This window comes from Syngnathus leptorhynchus, chromosome 1, assembly GCF_054491065.1.
Source record: "Syngnathus leptorhynchus isolate UIUO chromosome 1, UIUO_Slep, whole genome shotgun sequence".
NCBI classification, from domain to species: domain Eukaryota; kingdom Metazoa; phylum Chordata; class Actinopteri; order Syngnathiformes; family Syngnathidae; genus Syngnathus; species Syngnathus leptorhynchus.
Window position 1 is genome coordinate 23,566,611 of NC_141195.1, and position 26,499 is coordinate 23,593,109.

General features: G+C 51.6%; 4 protein-coding genes across 8 annotated transcripts; 3 read left to right on the plus strand and 1 right to left on the minus strand.

Moving 5' to 3' along the window:
* Positions 1–1,777: 1,777 nt before the first annotated feature.
* On the minus strand, positions 1,778–5,848 carry LOC147062817 (protein Wnt-2b-A-like). Its single transcript, XM_085928195.1, has 5 exons — positions 5,569–5,848; positions 3,744–3,964; positions 3,001–3,278; positions 2,668–2,932; positions 1,778–2,057 (listed from the first exon to the last, which is right to left on the minus strand). Exons 1-5 carry the CDS (start codon positions 5,745–5,747, stop codon positions 1,828–1,830), a joined length of 1,173 nt encoding a protein of 390 aa, XP_085784321.1. The 5' UTR covers positions 5,748–5,848; the 3' UTR covers positions 1,778–1,827.
* Positions 5,849–9,047: 3,199 nt separating this feature from the next.
* Positions 9,048–10,783, plus strand: aurkaip1 (aurora kinase A interacting protein 1). Of its 5 annotated transcripts, none has more exons than XM_085928238.1 (4): positions 9,048–9,159; positions 9,493–9,603; positions 9,836–10,236; positions 10,397–10,783. In XM_085928238.1, the coding sequence occupies exons 2-4, from the start codon at positions 9,552–9,554 to the stop codon at positions 10,511–10,513; spliced, it is 570 nt and encodes a 189-aa protein (XP_085784364.1). In that variant the 5' UTR covers positions 9,048–9,159; positions 9,493–9,551; the 3' UTR covers positions 10,514–10,783. The 5 variants fall into 5 exon arrangements, with proteins under 5 accessions (XP_085784364.1, XP_085784390.1, XP_085784381.1 ...); XM_085928264.1 differs by having other exon boundaries at positions 9,848–10,236; XM_085928255.1 differs by lacking the exon at positions 9,048–9,159 and adding an exon at positions 9,167–9,332 and having other exon boundaries at positions 9,414–9,603.
* A 173-nt stretch (positions 10,784–10,956) lies between these two features.
* Positions 10,957–15,567, plus strand: LOC147062819 (matrix remodeling-associated protein 8-like). The gene is made up of 10 exons (XM_085928226.1): positions 10,957–11,089; positions 11,946–11,972; positions 12,051–12,353; positions 12,554–12,655; positions 12,829–13,290; positions 14,352–14,510; positions 14,581–14,611; positions 14,689–14,768; positions 14,851–14,904; positions 14,981–15,567. Exons 1-10 carry the CDS (start codon positions 11,059–11,061, stop codon positions 15,004–15,006), a joined length of 1,275 nt encoding a protein of 424 aa, XP_085784352.1. The 5' UTR covers positions 10,957–11,058; the 3' UTR covers positions 15,007–15,567.
* A 105-nt stretch (positions 15,568–15,672) lies between these two features.
* On the plus strand, positions 15,673–26,394 carry dvl1a (dishevelled segment polarity protein 1a). The gene is made up of 15 exons (XM_085928181.1): positions 15,673–16,109; positions 17,840–17,909; positions 18,014–18,138; positions 19,857–19,975; positions 20,051–20,189; positions 20,253–20,346; positions 20,439–20,508; positions 20,664–20,803; positions 21,167–21,243; positions 21,358–21,425; positions 21,494–21,571; positions 21,642–21,776; positions 22,115–22,282; positions 22,363–22,578; positions 24,810–26,394. Exons 1-15 carry the CDS (start codon positions 15,940–15,942, stop codon positions 25,181–25,183), a joined length of 2,043 nt encoding a protein of 680 aa, XP_085784307.1. The 5' UTR covers positions 15,673–15,939; the 3' UTR covers positions 25,184–26,394.
* Positions 26,395–26,499: the final 105 nt, after the last annotated feature.

Sequence of the window (26,499 nt, forward strand, 5' to 3'; positions counted from 1 at the left end):
TAAACTAAATGACCTACTAAGGATAAAAAAAAAAACATGCCCCGCGGCTGAAACGAATTTAAAAATCCCTGTGTCGTTCCACGGTTTGGTATGTTCCAATTGTGACCGCTAGAGGTCGCCAAATGCCCTTTTTTTTTTTTTTTTTTTTTTTAAAGGAAGGGAGGCGGTGCGCCTCCCGATACTTATTCGACGGTGACAGAGACAAATGGGGTGTCTGGAGAGGGACAGACACGCTGACACACAGACAGATAGCCTCGCGAGCAACCTCTGCTCACTCTCGCGTCAGATAACGCACTTTAACAAACATTCTGAACCACGGATAGCGACAAAATGATGGATGCATGGGCAATCTTTGAAATGCCATTTTTTTTGGGGGGTTTGGCTCCAAAATGGGAGTTTTGTTTCTTTGAGTGACTTCTAAGTTATTTTGTGACTTTTTGGGTGAATACGCTTGCTGAGATTTTGCCGTGACTCTACGAAAAAGTGGTGTTCGACTTGAGAGTATGATGAGGCAAAAGTAACATTTTGGCGCTTTGACAGTATTCATGTGTGCCTGGAAGAAAATATTTGCACGCGTGCAGAGATGCTCGGCGTGTGCGTGCCGACGTTCGCTCGGTACTACCCACGCAGTCTCGGCGCATCTGAGCTGGATCAAAATGTGTCAAGGGGATGCTTCTGAGAAGTTGTGTATTTAAATGAGATCTAAGATATCCCGTCCACGTCACTCAGGTAAGATATCGTCAGCTGCTTTGGCTCACTGTCGGCTCCCGTTCTTTTGGTATGTTGCTGGAATTTTTCCAGGTCACTGTTGTTTGTACCTTGCGAGGTGGGTGTGTAAATTCCCACAACGGGAGAGAGATAAACACACTCACCCGTGCAGTGACGTATGTACACACATCACAGCCCGTTCTGCCAAAGGATCATCTCACTCTGGCTCACTTGTGCTTTCCAGAAGAGAAGGGGGGGGGAGAAAAAAAAAAAAAAAAGAAAAGTATAACTGCCAAGCGCCCCGTGCTCGCCTGGACATTTTTCTCTATCGTGCAAGAAGACGAAAAAGCCAGATTTGCGAAGGGTTTATATTGATGACTGAGTGAGAAAGGGTCACAGATTGAATTTGAATTGCGTAACAATGTCTCTCAATGTGTTCCATCCATTTTCACGCCTCGTCCAGAAGTTGGGATGAATTAGAATCATGAGGCCTCTTCCAAATGTGGTTTCCTCATCCATTAGTTGTGACCAGCAAAGTCTCTATCGCTTTTTTTCCACATCCAAATATAATAAAGACAATTCTAGCCTCGTCCTTCCTTCCATAGCATATATTTCAAATGAACACCTGTTGCTGAATAAGGCCCTATAATACACAAAGTAAACGTAATATAGCAAGCACAAGAGCAAGAGCAACGCTGTCACATCACTTTTGGAGCGAGAGTTCTCTCATTCAAGGCTCCACTCGCATGTCCACGTTCACATTGAGTCTTTTTCTTTGTCCACTGGCCAAAGTGCACACAGTCTAATGAAAAGAAGAAAAAAAAAGTTGTTGTTTGCCTTGGGACAATTCTGCTTTGGAAAAGATGCGAGTATGTTTCAACACTGCTTTACAAACATGTCTCGGAAGCATCAGAAAAGCAGCGGAGCCTCCTCAGCCCGCAGGAGAACCAAGCTAGTCTTTGAGCCATCTGGAGCCCGGCTCGCTCGACGGCTCTTGAAAAGTTCGAAATACGGCCGGGCATCCAATGTGGCGATGCAGAGCCAACACACACATACACACACACACACTGCCACAATGCCCCTTTTCTGCCTGGCCCCCCTGGCCGCCCGCTCTCCCGCTCAGGTCTTGTCCAACCAGTCAGCTTGCTTGGGGGCCTTGCACGTGTGCACGTCCAACATTTCCTTGCAGACCTTGCACTCCACGGCGCAGCACCACTGGAATTTGCACTCGCACTGGGTGAGTCGCTCCACCGTGCTGGTGTCGTAGCCCCTCCCGCAACACATGACCTCGCATCCGTCGGGGCTGCGCGACGTCTTATTGCACGAGCGCCCGGCGGTGCCGATGGAACCTGGAGAGCGGAGAAAAATGGCGCTCAAAAAAGGATGCCTCGTTACGCCACCAAAAAAAAAAAAAAAACTGGATGGATGGGGAAAAAAAAACAAATGGGAGTGCATGAGCGCGTGCGAATGTCACCCACGGCAAGATTAGCGCGGCTGTTTGATGAGGAAAATCTCCGTGTTTGTCTTGCTAGCTATGACAACAAACTCGGCAGCTATGCGGTGTTGGTAGAGTAGCCCGCGCTCGCGCTCTCCCAAGCCGCTTCTGCGCCATGTGCTTGTCTGTGTGATGCTGAAATGGACAGTGGAGCGTGACAGACGGACAGACAGGCTCTCACACTCCGAGGCCCAGTCTGCCCTCCGGCCAAGCTTAGTTCAGACAGACCAGACGGGACGAGAGAGACCAACAAAGAGAAGTGACTTTGTTGTGTGTTGTTGTTATTTTTTTAAATTAGCCGCTTATGGCTGTTGCGAATTCCGACGGCAAGGTGAGAAAAGAGGGGCATGAAGGACCAACGGATAGGATGACGCCTGAAGCTCGCTCAAGCATTTCATCCAGGAATCGGCCATGCCTGAGGAGATGAGGCCATTGCCGTCCGCACGCAAACAAAGATGGATTACCTGTGGATTTATCCGGCAGGCAGTAATCGGGGGAGTTCTCAAAGTAGACCAGGTCGTTCTCGGTGACCTTCCGAAAGGCTCGGTCGGCCACGGCGAAGCCCGTCCCGTCTTGGTTGGTGGTCACCTCCACGGCGCCGTCGTATTTCCTTTTCAGGTAGTCGCCGGTTTTTCTGAAGTCCGACGTGGCCATCCAGCACGTCCGCAGCGCGCACGAGCCGCTCACGCCGTGACATTTGCACTCCAGCTTCATGAAACGCTTGACTGCCTGCAAAAAGCCGCGCTGGATTCGTCAATTTGTGCCTTTGCGAACGGGTGACGCCGGCCGGGGCTCACCGTTCGTCCGCAACGGTTGTTGTGCAGGTTCATGAGCGCCCGTGCGTCGCGGACCGTCTTCTCTTTAGCGTCGATGAAGGCTTTAGCAAACCTGATCCCGTAACGGATGTGGTCGCTACATCCGCCCCAGTCGAATTCTCCTCTCTCGTCCTTGTGTCGACCTCGCTTTTGAGGGTCGCAGCTGCACCTGCTGAGCTCCCCTTGACTGCAGGCCCGGGTCAGCGCGTAGACCACCCCTGCGGAAGAGATGGCGTAGACCAACGCCGCTTCTCGGCTACCTGCCGCGGACAGAGGTGGAGAACGAGGGGAAAAGTTTGGCAACCTTGGCACGGCTGGAGCGAGAGCGAAGACAAATGTGATGCAACGAGTCTCGGCCTTGCTCTGCCAAACCAAATCTGATGCACCCAGTCCGATTTTTACAAAGTGTGTTTCTGCAAGCGTGTACTTTTTTGCATTGTTGTGAAGCAAAAGGCAGTAGTAAGAGCCGAGAAGAAACGAGCGATGGAGGGAGGGGCCCGGCAAGTGGGTGGCTGTTTTGCGTGGGAGGCCGGAGGAGGGCATTGCTGCTCATCATTCAAAGCAACCCTGTTCGAATCTGACAATCGCTATAGTAGCTCTGTAAATATTTACAGCTTTATCTATGAAGGGAGCAACCATACAAAACGTTAGGGCAACGATGCCACCCGCTGCAAAACGTTAGGGCAACAATCCACACCAAAGCGATATCTCAGCTCGGGACTTACTTCTGAGCAAGACGCGTCCGAAGACGGTGGGATCGTGTTCCAGTGTGCTGCAATTCCAGCGATGATGTCTGAACTGGTGCTGGCACTCTCTGATCCACTCCTCGGTCCCTCGACCGATGGCTCGCATGACGTCGGGGTGGCGCTGGCACAGTTGCCGCTGCTTGCTGACCAAGGCCGGGATGTTGTCGCAGATCACGCGGGCACCCAGCGCTCCGATGTACCTGCGCGTGGACAAATCAAATCAAAAGAAAGCGGGTGGGCTCAGGAGCAAAAGCATGGACTCCCAAAACACTTGGAGGGAGGGGGGGGGGAAGCACGACTCCCCCCCGTACGCTGAACGTGTGACGCCGGCCATCGCAAATCAGACCCAGGGGCCTCCCGTGAGCCCGTCTTATGGAGACCCCCAAAATGTCTCCTTTGCTTTTCACTGGCGTCTCTCCCACGCTCTCTGTCACATTGCCCGCACGACCTTCATAAAAGAGACAAGAAACACTGCAGCCAGCGAGAACTACGGGTGTGTGCGTGCGTGCGTGCGCCTGAGTGAGGCACGCTCGGGTCGGTGTCCACAAACGCGTAGTTGTTTTACGAGGTTCTACGAGAGAGATGATGGAAAGCCCCCTAGAGAAAGAAGGATTAGGCCAGAGGAAGAGCACCAGAGTGCCCATCAAAGGCCAAGCCGCAACTCATCTTTAATTTCTCCTGAAAGCGGAGAGGACTGGACTGGACTTGGGTGGCTTGTAAATCATGCAGCGTTGGCTACAAGACACGCCGGGGTGGGTGAGCGGGAAGGAGGCGGACTTTCGTTTAACTTTTTGCACCTTTTTGGGTTTTTTTTTTCCAAGATGGCCGCAGCCCTGAAAGCAGACTTCACCTGCCGCCACAAAAGCGCCGGCTTCCAAAGTATGAAGCCGCGCTCTGGCATTTTTTGGCGATTTACTTGACAGATGTTTGGCATCAAGTCCAATGTGGGCCAGGTGTCAGTTTTTCTTCAAAGTCCTTCGGTTGTCTTGCTCAAGTTTTGCCTTTGTACGTTGCGCCGTAGAACAAGATTGTCGCATTTACTCCATGACATTCGGACACACGGCAAGAATTGGATCGCAAGAACCGAATGCTGAAGTGACAGCACATATACAACAAGACCTATTTTGGATGAGATACTTTTGTTTGCTTCACCCTCTCCTGCGCTGCAAATGTCAACGACAACAACACTACAATGAATAGCATAGTTAAAGTGCATAGTTGAGTTATATATAAAAAAAAATGTAGAAGAAAGAGCCACCATTTTCAGAACATACATGTTTTTTTTCATGAGGTCATTTTTCCTGTTGCTTGCTCGCCCATCTGCTTGACGTTTTTGTTACGATATCAATGAGAAATACCATTTGTCTTTTTCCCTTGTTATTCAAAAATACTGAAAAATAGCTTGGGCTGTTATGCCCTGCGGATTTAAAATGAAAAAAAAAAAATGAAACGACTGGCTGCTTGTGTTGTCGTGGCAAAGTGATGATTGCTTCACAAATCTAAAATGCAGACTCATCGTGATGATATGATAACAAACTTCACAAGTGAACTGGTAGTAACCTTCACCACAAACTCATTTTTTTAAAAGTAATGTTATTTAAAAAAAAAAGTGAAGGGAGGGGGGGGGACTGTTATTTTATGAAAATTTGTAGCATCAGTGCATGCTTTAGGATTTGACTGCTGAGAGGGCTTCTTATTTCTGTGCCTCCAATTAAGGCACATTGAAAAGCTCTAATAGAATTTATTTGTACACCCGCACGATGGCACTTTTTTTTTTTTTTGCAATTGAGGAAAAGAGACTCACCACCATGACGAATCCACTCGTGGGGTGACCAACAACAGCAGGAACAAAACGTACGCCCAGCTGGCAGCGGCGGCTCTGGGATTTTGCCGTGACTTGAACGAGACTCCCCGAGACCCAGTTCTCCGAGTCCGGGCCACCCGCCGCCGCGTCCCGCTCACAATGTTATCCAAAGCCAGCATGCTTGCCTCGGCGCGCACGAGTTGCCAACTTTGACGAATGAGAACTCGCGCAACCGTCGAGATGAGATGAAGCAGCTGAGATGATTTGGGAGAAAAGTCAGGTGTTGTCAGGTGGCGTCATCCAGCGTAAGCGCGCATGCCGCCATGTGCGTAAGCACGCGACTCGAGTCTCTTGCGCCTTGACCTGAGCAACCGGCGAGCGCACCAGCAAGTGTGTGGCGAATGTGGCGCACGCTGCATGCGCAAACGCCCGCCTATCCTTATTCGTTCGGGCTCCTTCCAGAGGCAACCATCATCAATGGAATAAAAAAATATATATATATAAAGCCAGTGGACCGGCTCTGTGATAATGCTGGGACCTTTATCGGTGTGGCCGACACACTGACAGAGGTCAGAGGGAAGGAGCGAGAAAGCGAGGGGGAGGGCTCCCCGCTGACGCCCACTGGAAGCCAGGGGCTTTGACTGTGGGAGGGAGGGATGCAACAGGGAAGACGTGCGTGCGTGCGTGCGTGCGCGCGCGCGGCTTTGGCCCAGTAAAACAACCCGATTCAAGGCAATACCTTTAATTTAGGTAGGTGTGGGCAATAAGACAAGAGTCATCATCATGGTCATTGTGGAACACAACAATTTGATCTTCCAGGATCCCGATCCACGAGCAAGACTGCTGTGCTGCCTTTGGAACCTCAGCTGGGTGATGTGTGCCCTCACGTAAGAGCTCGCCACGCACCTCTGCTCGCTGGTACCCCGTTGCAGCAGTTTCACAAAGCCTTTCTTTTGCTTGAAATTCCTTTCAGCTTTTTTTGCTGGTGCCCTTAAAAAAATGTACAAGACAATCTACACAAAGGGAGCCATATTGTCCGTTGGATCGCCGCCGTCTTCCTAAATACGAACCACGTGTGTGCAGACGGCTGGGTCGACTTCTGACCCAAAAAAGAAGCCACACGCGTACTTGATTAGAACAGGACTGAGGCCCCGCTTAAAGCGAGGGCCGTTTTCACTCAGGTGGTCCCGGGGATGTATTCTGGTCACTTGGATTACGGAGGATGGATGGCCTGGATGAGACCGGTCATCATATCATCCACAACGTCCTGTCCTCCTCCTGTGCTCCAACATCTGTCTCTGGGCTCACGGTGAGCTCCAAACATCCAGCCAACCTTTTTTTTTTTTTCCCTCTCTCTCGCTGGCATCGTCACAGAATTTCAGTCCGACTCGAGATTCGTTCGCGTGAAATCGTAAATCACACTCGATCCTCGATCCAATAGGCCCCCGAGCGCAAACGTTCCGACTGTGACCCGTAGAAGTGAATCGGTGCAATATGGCAACCTAACGCAACACCTGAAAATACGACGTTGTCCTCTGGGGACAGAAGAGCCTCTTTAAGAGCCGAGTGCGTGCGAACACAAGCAACAATTTATTGTTTAGTAACGGTAGATCTGGCCGACGAGTCCAGAAGCTTGAGGAATGATTGGCCGCCTCTCAGAGGAGGTGTCGGGGGGCCGAATGAAGGATGGATGCACGGAGCCACGTGTACGCAAGCGCTCGTAAAGATGCCAGGCTCGTACGTTACGCCGCCTTTTCGGACAGCGACCAAAGTGTTCTTGGACTTTCATTGCTAGTTGCAGCATCACCTGCCTGCCCTCATACGAACGTTGCAACCCAAACCGTCTGTCCGTCACGTCTTCTCACCGCCGCGGAGTAAAGCCGGAGCCTTCTCCTGTAAAGGTTGCTTACTTTGAGTTCAACATCCAGATGGATGTATTCACGCTGCGTGATTGACGTTGCTCTTTGGGTTGCGCGTGTGTGAGACTTGCCGGCAGTCGCCGTCCGAACAAGTGTGAGTCTTGGGCACGACGACCTTTTCGTTGAATTTGAAGCCAAAGGCCAAAGTGATGGCAGATGCAGCTTTTTCGCACTTTTTCGACTTGCCGTCCACGCAGATAGGCAGATAGTGCACGTGTGTCAGAGATCTTATTAGAGGGAACGCAAAAGACAAATGGGTGGAGGTTTTGGACAGTAAGCTCCCCGGAGAGAGCTGCAGCTGGCTCCTGTTAGCCACAGGCGTGTAGAAATCAAACCAGGGTTAGCCATGCACGCACGCGCTGGGAGGTACGGCAATCTCACCTGGTGGCCACCCGCTCTGGTTCCTCCGGCGCCAAGGCTTCCGAGTTGCCTTCAAACAAGCCAAAATGGCGCTCACGCCTTCGATCCGTTATCAGCGCCTCAAATTCTGGCCGTAATTACGCTCCAACAGAAAGATGGTGTCAAAATCACATTGAAGGGAATTTTGCACGCCTAAAGCTCGGAGGAGCTGCTGCAAATTTCTGCTCCAAATGTCAGTGAGGTCAAAGCGTGCTCATCCTGGCCAACGGGCCATGTCTGAAAGAAGCCCCGTGAAGATCCCTCCCGTTAGTCTTCAATTTCCTGTCATCTTAAGAAAGCATCTGCCTCCACTTCAGCTCGGGCGCTTCAATGGCTTCCCGTCGTCGCCGAGCCTTTCTGGCAAATGGACCAGCTGGTTAAGTGAGGACAAAAGTCTTCCTTGCAGCATGGTTGACACCCCGCTTGATCTGGAATTGCCCCGTGGAATGCTGTGCAGTGTCCAGAGACTGGCATGTACTTGGCAGGAGAGCCTCCCTTCCATCACCCACTGTCAAGAGTGAATTGTTGCCCACGTGTTGGCTTGCTCCAGGGCTCGCCCGCCCTTTTCTGCTGTGAAAATCAAGTGCTCGTAGGAGAGCGTGCCACGGGCCAGCCTTTGCTGGACGGCCAGTTCTGTTTATCTATCTGTGTGGTTCTGTATCCAACTGCTGGCTCCTGAATTCTCCCCTGAGGATCAATAAAGTGTCTGTCTGGCTAGCTAGCTAGCTAGCTATCAATCACCCAAGAAATGGAGTCATGATGTTTTATGATTGGGAGTGGACTTTGTGAGACGTTGCAAACAACGTCTAGAATCTGAAAGGAAGTCAGTTTTATGAGATGTTCCTCACAAAAATTGAAAAAGGTGCTCTTGTCCTGTGGCAGTGAGTCATCGTCCATCATATATCATTTTTTTTTTTTTTTTCAAACAACAAACCTAAGAAATTCAGTGGTGAATTTATTTGTATTTAACTAAATTATATTTGTTTTGTATGAAGTCTTCACTCAAAGAATTCAGTGATGAAAATATTTGTATTTTACTAAACTACATTTGTTTTGTATGAAGTCTTCATTGAGTCTGCAAGCCTACGAGAGCTCATTCGCATCCAGAGGGTGGCGCTAATGCGCTATAGTCAGCGTTGGCCGTTAAATGACAACGAAGGAGAAGAAGCCGTGTAAGCGGAAGTACGTCCAATTTGTGCGACACCAAGCCGGAAGTGGGCGCCCACAATTGTGTCACATTGGAAACGCTCTTCAGACTCAACTATCGTTTGAGGTAAAGTCAATTGTTCGGTACTCAACTGCTACAATAGAAGCGGTCGCCTAGGCTTTCGCTCGAAAAGAGAAAAGCACTTTCTCTCTCGCCAGCGTCCTTTATTAGCGCGTTAGCATTAGCTTGCAGGAGGGGCGTCTCGTGAAATTAGGCGAAATGAGCGCACTCAAATTGAGGTGAGCTCCATCGGTATACCCAAAGGCAAGACGTAGCCGCATTAAAACAGACTTTGACGCTTTCTTCTCCATTTTGTTTAGTTTGTGACGCTACGAGAAGTCAAGAGACAGTGTTTGGATGTTGCGAGCGAACATGCACCTAACGATGAGCATTCCACAGGACATTGGCATGGCAACCCACTCCTGATGACTTGACAGGCTGTTGATGATCTCCGAACAATGTTGACGTCCAAACTCTTCCCTCGTCTTCGTCTGCTGCACAGGACACTTTGTAAGTATGAAGGACATGTGCATCTTCATGTGGCATTTTTTTTTGTTAATATCGCCTATGGCGGCAATCACGATGAGCCGTGTTTTTTGCACGCTTATCATCATGCTCTAAGATGCCGTGCCGTCGACACGTGCATTGAATGTTGTGAAATGGATTTAAAATCTTTAGTGACCATCTTGTGACTTCTGTAGCTAACCAACTGTATTCTGATGCGTCCTTCCCTCGCGTCTAGTTTGCCACGGAGATGTCACAAGTGGCCGTGCGCAGCCGGCACTTCTGGCGTCCGGCCGCCCCCTCGACAGCAGGGCGGCGCGTTACACCACAGCGGCCGACAACCGCCGACCACCTCGATGGCTCCGAGCGGAGCCGGAGCCGGAGGAGATGCTGGTACCTCGTAAGCTGTGCGTGAGTCCTCTGGAAACGTGGCTCTCGCTGCGCTACTCTCTTCCGCCCCTGCCGCAGCGGGAGCTTCCCGTTCTTGAGGACGACGTCGATGGGCCCGTGCCCCTCGCTTGCAAAAATGTCCTGGAGATCCGGCGCCGCAAAATGAACCGGCACAAGTACAAGAAGCTGTTGAAACGGACCAAATTCCTCAGGAGGAGAGTGCGAGAGAGCAGGGGCAGGAAGAAGCAGGTACGTTCTGCCAGTCCAAATCAGTTCGCTTGACGGCAAAAAGCTTTGGGGCTCTTATCGATTTCATCGGGGGGGAAAGGAAAATTCACTCGAATCCAACCGTGTTATGTGAGAGAATTGTTTGTGGAGACATATAAACAAGTTTGTTTTGTTTGTGCAGAAACGTTTTGAGAAGGACCTGAAACGGATTTGGATGCGCGCCGGGCTGAAGAAGGCGCCAGAGGGATGGAACACACCCAAGCTCTTCATCAGACAACACGGAAACCGAAGAAACTGAGACCCTTTTGAGCTCACGCGAGAAACAACTCTCTGTGGTCCCTGTCGTGTTGTTTTCATCATCGTCAGCGTCACGATTTGAAAACAAATCACAAGGGCAAGTCAAGTCTGCTCTTGTTGCTGTTTTTGTTGAAAACCGGGCGCAGTTCATCTTGGATGCTGTAGGTGGCAGTGTCGCCAAGCGAAGAATGCCCACCGCAATGACTACAAATCCCTCCCTCGTTCTGCGGTCTAGACATTCTTGCGAGGAGAATTAAAGTGGTGAAACATGTGTGAACGTGTGATTGTTCAAAAGTAAGCCTTGTCATCCAGCCTGATTTGGAGCACAAGAAGAAAGCAAGCATCCCCTTGTGAGCCGGTGTTAGGTTTCAGGGGCTGCGGGGCGGGGCGTCTGTCGACTGCGCGTCTGCCGACGTTCATCCAGACGTGAGCGGGGGCAGGACATCCATCCACTCAAGACGACCAAAACAAGTACCGTACGGTCCACCCCAATCGCTCCGTGGTGAACTACTTGATTTGGTTGCTTTTGTCTCATCCGAGCCAGACATGCGCGTCGTCTTTGTGACTCTGCTGCAAGGTAAGCTTGTTGTTTCAAAAGAATGGGTGGTAGTCACACATTCCGTTTTGCTCTGGAAAGATGCTCGAACTTTGTTAGGAAAAACACTTGCGCTCAAAGAATGTACCTTTGCGAACAGCCACGCGCCTAAAAAAAAGTTTCTGCCGCTCGAAAATTATACCCAATTTTTATGTCGTCGTTAGTTTTTAGTAAATAAATGATCTGGGTCAGTGGTACTCCGATCCGAAAGGTTCTTAAGATGGCAGGGGGGGTCGACTGGTCGTGAAAGGCACATTGCCAAGAAACATGAGTCGCCTTGGCCTGGGGGATTTTTTCCCTTCTATGGTTTTGGCCCAATGTGTTTCTTGTTAACTTTGGTGTGAGCAAATGGAGGAGTCAGCGTTTTTTTTCAGCAGCCTCCTCATTAAAATACGCGCGTCACTAACGAGCCTTTCTCAGCGGGAGGATTTCATGATCGGGTCTTAATTGAGCAGTTCAAAGAGACCTGCACAACACTGGCTTAGTGTTTGAGGTAAAAAAACAACAACCAAACAGCTATAAATTGTCAACATTCGTCCACGTTGCAAAAAGTCAACTAAGTAAGGTACGGTAGGGCTCGTAATTGATTGGAAATATACGTAGGTGGGAAATATAGGACCTCAGCAAAATAAGTGTGATGGATGATGTCACGGAAAGTCCACCGCCTATTTTTGATTTTTTGGGTTTAGCCTTGGGCGCACTCCTAAAGCCACAGAAATGATCACATTTTTGTACCTTTAGTGACCTTTGTGCTTCGGGGTTAAAGCTGCAACCACAATTCGCAGTTTGGAAACGGATGTAACAGCAAGACTAATTGCCTTGTTTTTCTCCATTTCAGTTGTCGTCATGCTCTTCCCGCCTGAAGGTAAAAAGTTTTTTTTTCCCCTCCTGTTTGTAACCAGCGTCGTGTTTGGCTAAGTCGTATGTTTGTTTCCGACATCAGCGTGGGCTCAGGGGAGCGGCAATGGCAGGTCGATCATAGCCAAGAACATCACGCTGGCCGTCGGCAGCCGGGCCGTCCTGCCTTGCCACAGCCCTCGCACGGTGTGGACCCGGGACAGACTGAGGGACCGGCAGAGGGTGGTGCACTGGGACGTGATCCGCGACACGCCCAAACATTCGGTGGAGCGACTCCTGGATATGTCCCCCGGCGCCCGCTCGAGGATCTTCGACAGCACCAACAAGGGGCGCCTTTCCATTCCCGCCTCGGCGTTCAAAGACGGCAACTTCTCCCTCGTCATCACCAGTAAGACTCGCCGAGCTGTTTAAAAATGCGGCTAGCTGTTTTATGAGCTTCTATGGCACTCGACTCGTGTCGTTGCCATGATGGAAAAGTGGTTTTGAGGCCAAGTCTACATACCATTTACAAAACAAGCATATTTTCACTCGCATTGGCCTCAGACGAGTCTCTTGCATTTCTGAAGCGCGACTCCCTTCTTCTGCCAGATGTGTTGCAGAGTGACCAAGGAGTGTACGTGTGTAATCTGCACCATCACTACTGCCAGAATCAACAGTCTTTTCGCATTCAGCTCGACGTGACCGATTCAGGTGAGGGGTCGCCATCGTTGTGACGCGACACCCTTAAGAACGCTAGAACAAGTCTTTTTTTTTTTTTTTCGCTGGAAAAAAAAACAAAAATAACTCATAACAAGTAAGTCAGGTTCTATTGAACACGTTGAAGGGGGCGGAGCTTGACGAGGGTGTTTCTCGCCGCTCGGCAGCTCTCAAGCAGAAGCGTTACTGGGACGGAGAGAAGACGGTGCTGGTGGCCTTGCTGGGAAGCTCGATGGTGGTCCCGTGCGTCAACCGCAACTCCCTGTGGAGGGACGGGCTCCAGGAGGACCAGCAGCAGGTGGTCCATTGGGACTTCCAGCCCCCTGGCGTACGTCCCGACGGAGCAGAACGCCTGATGGACTTCTACGCTTCGGGAGAGAGGCGCGATTACGGGCCGCTGGTGGGCCACAACAAGATGAGCGTGGCCGACGACGCCTTTCGCCTCGGGGATTTTTCGCTGTCCATTTCCGACTTGCGGCTGGTGGATCGAGGCCTCTACTCCTGCCACCTGCACCACCACTACTGCGGCCTGTACGAGAGACGCGTCTTTCGACTCATCGTGGTACCTTGGCTAGCCACAGAACCCACCGCCGCTTCCGGGGCCTTCCCCAACGACCGACCGGAACCAAGTAAGCCCGTCGCGACTCAAAGAGCCTTTTGAAAATCGTGTCCGGAAACACTAAGAGGCAATGTGGCAAGCCGCGCCGCACAAATGGGCCGATTCGGATTCTCTAAAGGGAATGAGAAGGGATGCTTTGAGTGGCAAAGATTGTGGTCTCTCCCACAGCGGGGCAGCCCTCCCTCTCTCAGATCCGCCAGCTTGCCAAATCGTCACCGTCGCAAAAGTAGAGCCCCGCGGCCTTGAACTGTTTTGTGGTGGGTGGGGGAGAAAAAAGTTTGACAGTGGCTTTGTGTCCTTTTGCCGTTCATTCAAAATTGGCAAGGTTTGACCGTCTGCAGCTTTTTCAAGAGCTTTTTCTTGTAAACGTGAGGAAGGTTGACCACGTTTCTTGGTTGCTTCCAAAGCTCAGCTGCCGTTGGATTTGCAGACATGCTTGGTCACTCAGCTCACTTGTGTTTATCAGAGCAGCTGTGTTCTGCGGGGGCGGGAACATACCGGATGCGCTCAGGGTCCGGCATGCAGTTCAATGCCTTGGCTCCAATTATTATTAAAATGATTAGCGCCCCGCCCACTTTGACTTTGACGCCAACCTAGTAGTCAACGTGGACGAGAGCCGAGGACGCATTCCAAATGCATGAGAGCTCGCTCTCAGGACAAAGTCCTTTTTGGACCATACTTTCTATTGACCTCTTTTGCGAAGCTTCCACCAATGTAGAAAACAGTGAATCCAAAAAGCGACAGGCAGACAGAGCAGATGAGAGAATTTGTCCCTTCTTGCACTTTTTCCCTCGGTTGTGGTCAGCCTGTCCTTTTTTTTTTCCCCTCGAGGAGGAAAAAAAAAAATGGGTCTGGAAGTCATTACTGGCGACATGAAACCCGTGCACTTTCGTTTTCCTCTCTGTCTGTGAAAATGGACAAGAAGATTTCTTCAAGGGGTTAAGTCACCCTTTTGTTTCCACGCGGCAGGCCCTCAATATTCTCGAAGGATCGGGACCAGAGTCTAAATCGAGCATTGCGCCGGTCCACCCGCCACAACTCAAGTATTGACGTCTCATCGTATCTTTGCAGGAATCAAAGACGTTGGCAGTCCTCATGTGGTCAACGTCATCCTCCCGGAGCAACGGGGCCATGTTGTGCAGCACGTGGGCTACTTTTTGGCGGCCTTCCTGCTTCTGGCCTTCATCGGCGTCGCAATCCTCGTGCTGACTCGTCGGCGCAAAAAGAGAGGTGTCCTGTTTAGTTAGCTGCTAGCTTACGACGCCGTACAGCCTTTTGATTCTTTCGATATTTCTTGCAGGCCTGGCATACGACGTGCGCAGATATGACGAGTAAGAGCTACACAAAAGCAAATGTTGGTAAATGCGATGCATTTGCGGGGGAGAAAAACTATTTTACGTCTTTGCAGGAGACACGTCATCTATGAACGTGAACGTTCGTCGGACTGCACGGAGCTGAAGAGCAGCGACCCAGAGCCGTCGAGTTCAGGTAGTAGATTGCATCCACTCAGCCAATGTGGAAAAGGAAACTCCTAACTTTGTGTGTGTGTTCATGCACGCACGCCGCACAGATTACAAAAACAACCTCCTGAAAGAGCGAGACATGAGCAAAGACTGCAACAAGGGTAAGCGGGCCAGAGGAGGCCGAGCAGTTGGCTTGCCACACGAATTAACGTGCGTGTGCGTTCCGTCCTTATGCAGACTTTGATGGCAAGCCGTGGAAGTGAGGCGCTCGGGACACGCTGCTGCTGGCAGGACCAGAGCAAACGCCGTCGCTCAAGGGGGACCAAATGACAACCGAGCAACATTCGACAGGGCACGTAGCTTTTACTATATATATATATATTTTTTATTTGATCACGTTTATTCCTGAAAATTACAGTCACTTTTGCCATTTTGAGGTGCCCCCCCCGCCCCAAATGTTTTCTGGCATGGTTTACGTGTAATGTGCATGCATACGGAGCTCAAAGGTCTTTTGCTTTTGCACCCTTCATTTTTTTGTTGGATAAATTCTGCTGTATTGTAATTTGCAAACTAACGTTCACTGTATACAGACAAATTCGCCAAATGTTGTGGCACATTACTTTCCTAACTTGTTTTTATATTTCTAAATTCCTTTCAAATGTGTACCCCCCCCCCCCAAAAAAAATAACAATGCTAAACCATAGACTCTTGGAATTAGTTTATCCAAACAGTGACAGTATTAATAAATAAAATGTATAAAATACAAAGAAACCTTGGCGTAAAACGATTCACAAATGAAGGTCGTCCACTTGTCACACCCAATATGGCGGCGTGGCGGGCGTACCAAGACGGCGCCCACATCTCACCGCTCTTCCGCCGCCTAGCGCGCACGACCAGTCCCCGAAAGCGCCACTAGGTGGCAGCAGCGCGTCGCCAGAGAGGCGATCAAACGTTCCTCCCAGCAGCGAATGGCAAGGATGTGGATGTGGACGGTCCCTTCCTGTTTTACAGCCCGCGGTGGAGCAGAAAGACGGCGAACATGTCGGAGTCCACGCGGGGCTCGTCCCCGAATCGGACGCTTGTTTACTAGCGGGTTCTGCTGTTAAACGGAGCACAGGCGGCGGTGGCGGCAGCCCGCAGTTGTTGCCGTTCTCTTGCGGTGTGCCTCTGTCAATGCTCGCCCTCCTTTCGGTCTCATGGCGGAGACCAAAATCATTTATCACATCGACGAGGAGGAGACTCCCTATCTAGTCAAATTGGCAGTTTCTCCGGACAAAGTCACCTTAGCCGATTTCAAAAATGTCCTCAGCAACCGACCGGTGCACAGCTACAAATTCTTCTTCAAATCGATGGACCAGGATTTTGGGTGAGTGTCGTCCTGTCCGTTGTGCTTGTTGTTGTGCCGATTGTCTTATTGCCGGGAGCAGCGCGTGCATGCGTGCGGGTGCGTGAGCGCGCGCGTGTTCGCACGCTTCCTGGCACCTGCTCGTTATTCCCCACCGGTGCCCCAGTGCGCCGCGGACGAGTGTTCGAGCTCAGACCAGATCCGTCCTGTGGCCTCCGAATCCCCCGCGCGTGCGCGTACGTACGCGCGCACTCACGTTCGTTGCGGCGTCATGTCTGCAGGTGAACAGTCGGCTTCCTTATTATTATGCTTTTTTTGTCGCCATTGATTTTATCCGTCAATCTTGAATCTGTTCCATGGCCCTTCTGAAAAATACCGATGATCACTCACCGTTCTCGCCCACACAAGAGCCGTATCGAACATTCCATCTTTCATTTGAACGGACTGGATTCTCTCTCGCCGTGATTATGTCTGCATTGGCAGGCTGGCTGGCACTTGGCGTCCACAAGAGTGTGCCCGACTAATATTAGACCGCCCGTATTGTCATTGGACTGGACTAGCTCTCAAACGTTGTCAACTATAATTCATAAGAAATGTGTTGCAGGGAAAAGTCACTTTTTTTCAAAACAACTTTCGTGTCGGGGTGCACGCAGAGGTTACCGAAATATGCAATGTCCACTTTTCGTTTCAATCCGACATTGGCACCAGGAAAGCCATTTGAAACCGAGGGCCCGCTGGATGTAATGTTTGGACTGAGAGGTCTGGTTCTGATGGCCAAGCAGCCTGGATCTGATGGCTGAGCGGCCCAGTTCCGATGGCCGGGCGGCCTGGTTCTGATGGCCGAGCGGCCCGGTTCCGATCACGGCGAACGGTCCGGTTCTGATGGCGGCGCGTGCTGTTTATCTGAGGGCCTCCCTTGACTGGCTGGAATCGAACTAAGGAGGACAAGCGTAAATGGGTTGCACTTGCAGACGCTGTTTGAAATGGAAATGAGCATCCGGTGGTAGGTGGACCCCCTGCCGCGCTGCAGCCATTTTTTCCCGGCGTCATTTTTCTCAGCGCTTTGAGGAACGCTTCCACAAAATGGAATCAAGGCTTCGCTGAACTTGCTGCACAGATTTGCGCCCGATTCGTACTGGACGCCATCCGAAGCTCGTCGAGCCTCACCGATACGTTACAAGCGCTACGCAGATCGATGATGAATCTCTGCTCCAACAGCAAATTTTGGCCATGCCAGAAATTCCCACGCGGACCTGTCAATCATTGACACCGTTCCGCTTTGCCGTTGAACTTTGTCCCGGCGGGTCAACGGTTAACCACAAGGACAAAACATTTTTTTGTGGGGGCCGTCCAAGGTGCCAGCAAACATCATCAGAGGTTCTTTTTGTCCTCATCATTTCCTCATGTATCGAACAAATCGAGTGGCTACGCTAATGGAGCTGTCTATCAATGACGTCATCCTCGTTCCAGATGCTCAAGGGGGGGGGGGGGGGGGCGGCTTAATCATTCACGCTTAATCCGGCCGGCTCGTTTGCAAATCTCTGAGTAAAATCTTGTCAATTACAATTCTTGATTCACCCGATGGATGTCATTTTGAGGAAAAAGACTTGACCGGCCACACAGAATCAAATCTGTCAAAACGAGCCGGCGCCTCTCCTTTGCCGAGCCAACGGGAGGAGACAGAATGATGATGGCGCGCTGCCCGAAGTGAAAGGCCAGCCCTGACCTTGTGCTTCTCTGCCCCTCCGTAGGGTGGTCAAAGAGGAGATTTCCGACGACAACGCCAAGCTGCCTTGCTTCAACGGCAGGGTGGTGTCCTGGGTGAGTCTGACGATATGCAAATGCAGGCGCCGCTATGCAAATGAGGACGCCAAAAAAAAGCCATTTTGCCATCCTCCTCTTGCTGCTTTGCGTCCGTCCGCTAGTTGGTGCTGGCGGAGAGCGCTCACTCTGATGGAGGATCCCAGTGCACAGAGAGCAACCCGGAGCTGCTGCCGCCTCCTCTGGAAAGAACCGGCGGCATCGGTGACTCCCGGCCCCCTTCCTTCCAGTGAGTAGCCCACCGCTTATCACGTCAAAGTCTTTTTTTTTTTCTTTTTACTGCGCAGAGATGTACGTACGGTAAGCAAAGGCGCTCGGTTCCAACGTGTGAACGTGCCGCGTATGTGCTCCAGGGCCACTTTTTGATCCCTCCTCGCTCGGCTCCTCTTTGTACAAAAGCAGTAGTGGCGCTCTTCTACTTTGAGTAGCGTTCGTCACTCACAGCACTCATCCTTGTGTGCTGGCTGGCACATGGAAAAGAAAAGAAAAAAAAATATTCCGACATGATCAAGTACTCCTATTCCCAAAATAGACCTTTTGTTATGGAAAAATAGAGCTATTTTGAGAACCTTTTCCCGAAATGTCAAGATAAAAGTAGACTGTTTTTTTTTATTATTTTTATTTGAGGACGTGACAGAGGGATGCCAGTGGAAAAGGGGCATTTTGATATTTGCTCCTTCAAATGAGATCATTGTAATAACTCCGCCACCAGCAGCTCTTGCAGCCCAGCATACGCAACCCACAATCCAGGTGATGCCATAGAAATGTGGAACGCCCCGCCATGGTGGGCACGTGGGAAAAGAGGGCCCCTCTTCAGTAACCAGTCCTTGGAATGGTTTTCTCTCCTTTGCGGCGGGCTTACCGTCGTCGTCCTTGGCACGTGCCGGAGCGTTCCCTAGTCAGCCCGATGAGCAATACCTGGAGAATATGGCGCCGAATATAGCCCGGAAGGGCTTGTTGCCATGGCAGGCCTGAGGCTCTATATTGAGAACAAGCAATAAATGTCCTGAGTGAGCAGTACGTCTTAATCTTGCCTTTGGCTCGAGATTGCCCTCTACTGGCCTGTCCGAACATCATCTCGCCTCCCGATTTGATTGTTCCCAGCTAGCTGGAGCTCGGACGACTGCCCCCATGCGGTGCAATGTGACAGTGCAACGACCTTCACACGATGAACCCGCCACCCCCTCCCCAGCCTTTCTCTTTTCCCTCTTTGAGTCAGCCGAGCAAAAATAATGAAATGAAGCTCGTCCTCGCCGTAGCCTGCCTTTCCCGCTCTCCGTAATACGCTGACCACCTCATTTGCCTTTTGTGCCTTATTCACGGCATTCCCGCCATGAATGGCGAGCGCACAGAGGAGGTTGTGCGGGTTGCTAATCCCGATGAGCACACATGAAAAGCAGTCATCTCCGTTTCCCCAAGAGGGAGGGGGAAGACATTTGCAGCAAGGGGGCTGGCGGATTTGGAAAAAAACAAAGGCTTGCATTTGTTCACAGCTGCAGTTTAACCTTGAATCATGTCGCCCCAGATCTGGAAGCTGCCGTAGCCTCACGGCCGGCGGCCAGATGCGGCTCGTGGTCCTGAGCTCGATTCACCGTTGTGACGTGCGCCTCGCCGGCGGCGTCCATCTTGGGTGCGGCCGGCAGTCCTTGCATTACGCGTGCTTGCGGAAAAAACACGTTTGCCACAGCGCACACGCAGCCCCTCGACTCATAAGCCTCTCTGACAGAATAACAATTCCCGCTGACCCCCCCCCTCCCCCGGTCTGCCATTCTACGCGCCGCATCTCACTTCACTTTAAAAGCAAAAGCCTCCGGCCGACCTTTTCACGGGTCTGGCCAAAAAAAAGTCTGTTGGTCACCCCGGAAAAACACGTCACCTTTCGGCCGGAGCGGATACGTAGCTCATATTACGTGCAGATCCACATATGTTGTTTTTCCCGGGTGGCAGTGCCAACGCAGTGAGCAGTCGCGACGGCCCGGATCCCGAGACGGGCACCGAGTCCCTCCTGAGTCACCGGCGCGAGCGGGAAAGGGAGCGCGCGCGGAGGAGAGCTCGGGAAACCCAGCGTAAGTATACGACGAACCGGAGCGACGTGTCGGCCGGCCGCTCTCAACGCCCGCCCGTCTCCCGCTGGTGTCCAGTCCCTCGCATCAACGGTCACGCCAAATCGGAGCGCGCGCCCAGGGACTCGGCCGCGCTTTACGACAGCCCCTCCGTAGAGAGCAGCGAGCTGGAGTCCAGCTCCTTCGTCGACAGCGAGGATGACCAAGACGCCAGCAGGTAAGGCCGTTTCTTCCTCACCCCCCCCCCCGGCGCCATTTAGCATGTTTGTTTTTCTCTCAGGCTCAGCAGCTCCACAGAGCACAGTACCTCCTCGCAGCTGATGCGCAGGCACAAGCTCCGCCGGCGCAGGCACAAAGTGGCCAAAATGGACCGGGTGAGTGGCCAAATTGACCGACCGGGCGTGGTCGACTGCCGACTCCGGTCGTCGGCCACGCCCATCACGCTCCCTCCTTCCGCCCTCTGCAGTCTTCATCGTTCAGCAGCATCACCGACTCCACCATGAGCCTCAACATCATCACCGTCACGCTCAACATGGGTGAGTGGCAGAGCTTCACGCGGGGGCTCAAAGGTCACTTTTGATGGCCACGCCCATTTGTCATCCATCAAGAAGTGCTTCACTTTGCAGTTAGCAAATCAACAACAAAAAACACCTCGCACTCACAGAAGCTTGTTGTTTGTTCCGGCCACCAGAAAAGTACAACTTTCTGGGCATCAGCATCGTGGGTCAGAGTAACGACCGAGGCGACGGCGGCATCTACATCGGCTCCATCATGAAGGGAGGAGCCGTGGCCGCCGACGGCAGGATCGAACCCGGCGACATGCTCCTGCAGGTACTGTGCCGACGGCGTATGAAAAGGGAGCACCAGAAGAGATTTGGTTTCATTTCACCGCCACTAGAGGGCGTTTTTGAGTCAAGAATGAGAAGAAGGCGCTTTAAAAAATAATGCATATATACTTATGTATTTATTTATTTATATATAAAAAAAAAAAGACGGCTATCAGATTATCCGATGCTTTTTCCTATCATAAAGTGGCTTTTTTTTTTTTTGGGCTTCGTGTCAAACGAATTGCCACTTGGTATGTAATTGGTATGTAAGTATGGGAAGAATGCGGATCCGGTTATCGTAGCGGTGCGAGTGTTGCCCGGTGAGTTGATATCGTCAGTTAGCGAGCTCTGCCGTCTTTTTCTTCAGGTGAATGACGTCAACTTTGAAAACATGAGCAACGACGACGCCGTGCGGATTCTGAGAGAGATCGTTTCCAAAACCGGGTAAGAACTCGCGGTTCCTGCTAACAGGTCTCTGCGATAGGAGAAAATGAGCTCAAGATAAATCATATGATACATTTATTTTGCCTCCCGACTGAGCCCGTGTCTCGTTTTCAGTCCAATCAGTCTAACTGTCGCCAAATGTTGGGACCCCTCCCCTCGAAGCTACTTCACCATCCCTCGAGGTAGGACGTATGAGAATCATCTCAAAAGACAGCGTGGAAAGCAAAGCCGTGTTATTGTCTCTGAGCAGCTGAGCCGGTGAGACCCATCGACCCCGCCGCCTGGATTTCGCACACCACTGCCCTGACGGGACCGTATCCCCATTACGGTAACGAGTTAACAGGCCACCGTCGAAATCATCAGAGAGCGCCCATTTGGATGGTTTTGTCGTTTTGCAGAGTTTGACGACTTGCCTCTATCGACGGGTAAAACTGACATGGCCACCGTCGTCAAGATTATGCAGTTGCCAGACTCCGGCCTGGAGATCCGGGACAGAATGTGGCTCAAGATCACCATTGCCAATGCTGTCATTGGTGAGCAAAAGAAAACTTTCTTCTGTGAACAGACCAGGCCGGACAGGATTAGCGGCATACATTTAGTCGTAGCTAGCTAGATGGCTACTTGGTATTTATGGCATACGTTTAGTCTGAGCAAGCCTAGCTACTTGGTATTGGCGGCATACATTTGGTCGTAGCTAGCTAGCTACACGGTACTGGCGGCATACATTTAGTCGTAGCTAGCTAGCTACTTAGTATTTGTGGCATACGTTTAGTTTGAGCGAGCTAGCTAGCTACTTGGTATTGGTGGAATACATTTTCACGTAGCGGCGGCAACTTCAACCGTCAGTCTGTGACTTTGCTCTCCGCGCCAGGCGCCGACGTGGTGGACTGGCTCTACTCTCGAGTGGAAGGCTTCAAAGACCGGCGGGATGCCAGGAAGTACGCCAGCAGTCTGCTCAAACACGGCTACCTGAGACATACCGTCAACAAGATCACCTTCTCGGAACAGTGCTACTACACCTTTGGGGACCTCTGCCAAAGTAAGCGTCGATGGCGTGCCGTCCGTGGCGAGATTGCTTGACCTCACTGGCCTGATGGGCCGCTTGTTTTCTTTACTAAGACATGGCCTCGCTCAATTTAAACGAGGGGTCCGGCAGCGGCGGCTCCGAGCAGGACGCTTCGGCCGCGCTCCCCCCCGCCGGCAACCCCTGGCCAATGGGAGGCCAGCCCTTCCCCTACCCGCCCTTCCCCTCCGCGCCGCCCTGTTTCCCGCCCGGATACTCGGACCCGTGCCACAGCTTCCACAGCGGCAGCGCGGGCAGCCAGCACAGCGAGGGTGAGTACTCGCGGCGACGTGCCCGCGGCAGAACGGCGTCTTCTCGGCTGCGCTTTGAGCTGAACTCGAGTGAATTTGAGTGATTAGCGCCAAACTGCCGTTTCCAACCAGCAAATAGTGGGCCTGTTTTTCTTTTGGCCGCTTTGTTCCGCTATCTATCGCTTCATTTATTGATTGACTTGTGCTGTCAACGTGACGACGACCTGCCACATTTCGCTCCCGGTGAATTATTATTATTTTTTTTAAACTTGGTGTTAATCATTCACTCCTTCAACGGCATGGCTTCCCACTTTCTGGCGCTACCTTGTGGCATCTTTGAAGCATTACAGATAGAGTGGAAAAAAAAAGAAACAAGCAAATAAGTGACTCTGTGGCAAGGAAACGGGGGCCCGCTTGACTTTGGAAGCATGCCGTTTGCGCAATCCAGACATTTCTCCTCATGTCGCACGCTCTCGCTGTTCTGTCTGCCGTGTGCGTCGAGGCCGTGTGGAAAACTGAAGCTCTCCCTCCCTCCCTCTTGGTGATGGTGGGTTAACTGTTAAGTGAAATGCACCATGGACAGACGTACAAAATTTGAAATTCGCCCAAAACAAACAAGATCTACTCTAAGAGAGCTATTGGACTAGCGGCCCACAGGTCGCCCACTTTGTTGAACATCTGGAATTCATCTTCCCGTTTGTTTGGCACCATTTGTCACGTGTGTGCGTGAGGTCTTCCCGGATGGCTGTTCTGGGCTTAGCTTAGCTTAGCTTAGTTTAGCTACCGGGGAAGACGTGTGTAATTGTGTTGTTCCCTCTGTTTCTGCTGGGCAACCGTAGACTGAAGGAGGAGGTAGTCCCAGGACACCGGGGGAACCGGTAAGCCTGCAACAGCCCCCCCACCCCTCCACCCACCATCATCCAATCCCTCCCTCCCTTTCCGCCGCTTTCTCCTCCCTCCCTTCCTCCCTCCATCCAGCCAATCTGTATGCCTGCCCGTACGGGTCTGTAAAGTGAAACTACACCCAAAGAGTGTCTGCCTAATTTGCAATATCAAAAACAACGTGTGCTAACTTTTCACATCGGGGGGAAGGGGCCGCTCGTGACGGACAGCAAGTGCAGCGCGAGGCACCGTTGTAGCCACGCCCCCAACCCCCCCCAAAAGAGATGAACGCGAGAGCGCTGCGATTCAGTCCGTTTAAAGTATTTGCGTGCTCTCGGCAAATATCCTGACATATTCGCTTTTGATGGATGATTTCACTTTACAGGCCGGCGTTTTTGCAGGATACTCCACTTAGCCATTTTCAGCAAGTGAATATTTTGATCTCGGTTTACGTTTTTCCAAGTACAAAGAGCTTTCCTAACGCGAGCCAAAACCAGGACTCGTCCGACAACCGCCGGCGTGACATTTGCCAGCCGAGGCCGCCATCGCCTGAGCGCACGCCGTGTCCGAGCCAGTGGCAAAATGAAAGCTGCTGCTCGCGAGGGAGAAAAATCGGAGAGAAAATTGCAAGCTTTTTCTGTTGAAAAATGGCAACACGAGTGGAGTAACCTCGCCAGCTTTGACCCTCCGCTCATCTCATTTGTGGCTTGTCCTTTCCGTGTCGTCGCCTCTGCATCTGCGGTCGCGCGTTCAAGTTGTGGCGGGACGGGACGCACTCGGTCGGTAGCCGATGCCGTTGTGAGCGAGCGACAAAACAAACCTCAAAGGATTGCTTGACATTGATGTTGGAGTTGTGTCCGCCAATGCGTTGAAAAGGCTTCTCTTGACCTAGTTGGGTCATTCAAGTTGCTCCAACGTTGACCAAGGCCGCCATCGTCAGGCCGCCGGCGGGAATGCGGCTCCCAACCACGTGACTGCAAAGTCAGATCGAGACGTTTTGTAGATGCGTGCGTGGTGTTCCATTGCGGAATGCATGATCCAAAGGGCTTCCACAATGAGTTTGAAAATCTTGAAATACTTGGAAAGTCTACATTGGAAAGTGCCAAATGGTCCAAACAAGGAGTGGCAACTGGTCCGGGCAGATCTCACCTGGAACTATCTGGATCCATCTGAATGATGACGTAGCGGCTGGCAAATACGTGCACAAAAAAAATGGCCCGTCCATTCAAGCGCTCCTGGCAAAAGGTCCGCTCAACCTGCGTTGCCGTCCGTCGTCGCGGCTTTGTGTTCAGGCGGTCCCACTGCGACCTTTGTGACCTTTGCCTTGCCACTCTTGTGCTGACGTAGGACCAACTGTGTCTTGTGCACAGGAAGCCGGAGCAGCGGCTCCAACCCCGGCGCAGGCAAGGAGAAGGCTCACAAGTCCACGTGCGGCGCGTCGGAGGCGGGAGGGAGGCGCGGCAGCCAAATGAGCCATCACAGCCGAGCCCGGTCCCGCCGGTCACACGGGAGCCGCCCCGCCGCCGCCCCCTCGCCCTTCCCCTGCGCCCGCAGCGAACCTAGCCAGACATCCTCCCGCGGCCCCCCGGGCTTGCCGCCGCCCTACTGCCTGGCCCGCCTGGCCCCCAAGGTGGCGCCTCCCGGCAGAGAGCTCTCCAGCTTTCCCCCCGAGCTGACCGCCAGCCGCCAGTCCTTGCAGCACGCCATGGGCAATCCCTGTGAGTTTTTCGTGGACATCATGTGACGGCCAAGGAGCAGCGCCAAATGTACGTTGTTTGTGAAGTGCTGTTCAATGTGGTGATTGTGCGGAGCGGAGCGGTGGGCGGAGCGGTCCTCCTCCGTTCCGTCTCCTGCGAGATCTCGAATCGAGGCCTGGATCTCAATCCCCAGAGCGTCGACATGGGCGGACGGGCGGCCGTCTGCCGACGTCTGTCTGTCCCACGCTGCGGCGTCACAAAAGAAGACATTGTCTCGCCTCCCGCCAAATTTTCAAAGAAACGGTCCACACACTGGAGGATGTTTTTAAGCTTATTTATTTGCGTCACATCGTCGGCGCCGCGACCTCGGCCGTCGACGGCGGCCGGTTTTGCCTCAAATGTTTGATGGTCAGCGTCAGACACGTCTTTGCTTGCGAGTGACCATCAAACGGGGGTCGCCAACGTGATGCCTCGTGCGCACGCGTTGTCTTCCCTGCAAAGCACTTGGACGACGACAGGGCCCCGGTTGTTCACAATTTGTGGAATTGTGTGGCCTTGACTTCTAATTACGGGGGCAATGTGGAAAAGATATCCCGTGCAATTTTAAATTGCTCAATTGACTTATTTCAATGTGGGCAATCTCTTGACGAGATTAAAACTTCATTTATTTGTGCAAAAAGAAAGGAAGGGCTTCAAATGAGCGCGTTACGAACAACCGGGCCACGTTGTGACACATTTTGTAATCTGGCAAATTGTCTGTCGACTTCAAATAATCCATGAGCCTTTATTTATTTATTTATTTTCTCATTTTTAGCAGCAATCGCCACACACAGCCCGTCCAATAATTTCCCTGAAGCGAGCCATTGCGATTAGCTCACAATCTGCATTTGGCATCGATGAGTCACGGAGTGAGGGCTCGGGTGCGTGCGCTCAAAAAAAAAAAAAAACGCCAGCTCGCTTCCTTACCGTTTTAATTTAACAGCATCAGGCACTTCCCATCCTTTGAGTCCAAGTGAAACGCCGGCCCGAATCATATTTCGATGAGCACTTTGGCAAGTTGTCTCTCCCTTCCTGCCACCAGTATGAAACACTGTTTCCCAATCAACCTTTCTCTTGAATCGTCTTTCTGTACAATCCAAATGTTAATTGTACATAGATATGTATTATATATGATTAAAAAAAAAAATCTCTATGTTGCCACTTTGGGCTCAAGTTTCTGTGAGTGCTATATAAATAAATTTTTACTTTGTGCGCAGCATGAGAAGACTAACTGTTGAGTTCTTGAAAGTTGTTCTCGCAGCAGCAGCCCACCCACCAACTCTCACGGACGTACTTCCACGTATCACTTGCAAAGATAGAGAAA

What these genes read in the sequence shown, in the direction of transcription:
- LOC147062817 (XM_085928195.1), bottom strand. Translation starts at nt 5,747, where the DNA reads ATGCTGGCTTTGGATAACATTGTGAGCGGGACGCGGCGGCGGGTGGCC. An exon ending in CGAGTGGATTCGTCATGGTG is followed by an intron (nt 3,965 to 5,568) that starts GTGAGTCTCTTT and finishes GTCCACGCGCAG; the next exon opens with GTACATCGGAGCGCTGGGTG. An exon ending in CCTGCCGGATAAATCCACAG is followed by an intron (nt 2,058 to 2,667) that starts GTAATCCATCTT and finishes TCCGCTCTCCAG; the next exon opens with GTTCCATCGGCACCGCCGGG.
- aurkaip1 (XM_085928238.1), top strand. Translation starts at nt 9,552, where the DNA reads ATGTTGACGTCCAAACTCTTCCCTCGTCTTCGTCTGCTGCACAGGACA. An exon ending in TCTGCTGCACAGGACACTTT is followed by an intron (nt 9,604 to 9,835) that starts GTAAGTATGAAG and finishes CCTCGCGTCTAG; the next exon opens with TTTGCCACGGAGATGTCACA. An exon ending in GCAGGGGCAGGAAGAAGCAG is followed by an intron (nt 10,237 to 10,396) that starts GTACGTTCTGCC and finishes TTGTTTGTGCAG; the next exon opens with AAACGTTTTGAGAAGGACCT.
- LOC147062819 (XM_085928226.1), top strand. Translation starts at nt 11,059, where the DNA reads ATGCGCGTCGTCTTTGTGACTCTGCTGCAAG. An exon ending in CTTCTCCCTCGTCATCACCA is followed by an intron (nt 12,354 to 12,553) that starts GTAAGACTCGCC and finishes TTCTTCTGCCAG; the next exon opens with ATGTGTTGCAGAGTGACCAA. An exon ending in CAACGACCGACCGGAACCAA is followed by an intron (nt 13,291 to 14,351) that starts GTAAGCCCGTCG and finishes GTATCTTTGCAG; the next exon opens with GAATCAAAGACGTTGGCAGT.
- dvl1a (XM_085928181.1), top strand. Translation starts at nt 15,940, where the DNA reads ATGGCGGAGACCAAAATCATTTATCACATCGACGAGGAGGAGACTCCC. An exon ending in TCCCGGCCCCCTTCCTTCCA is followed by an intron (nt 18,139 to 19,856) that starts GTGAGTAGCCCA and finishes CCCGGGTGGCAG; the next exon opens with TGCCAACGCAGTGAGCAGTC. An exon ending in GATGACCAAGACGCCAGCAG is followed by an intron (nt 20,190 to 20,252) that starts GTAAGGCCGTTT and finishes TTTTTCTCTCAG; the next exon opens with GCTCAGCAGCTCCACAGAGC.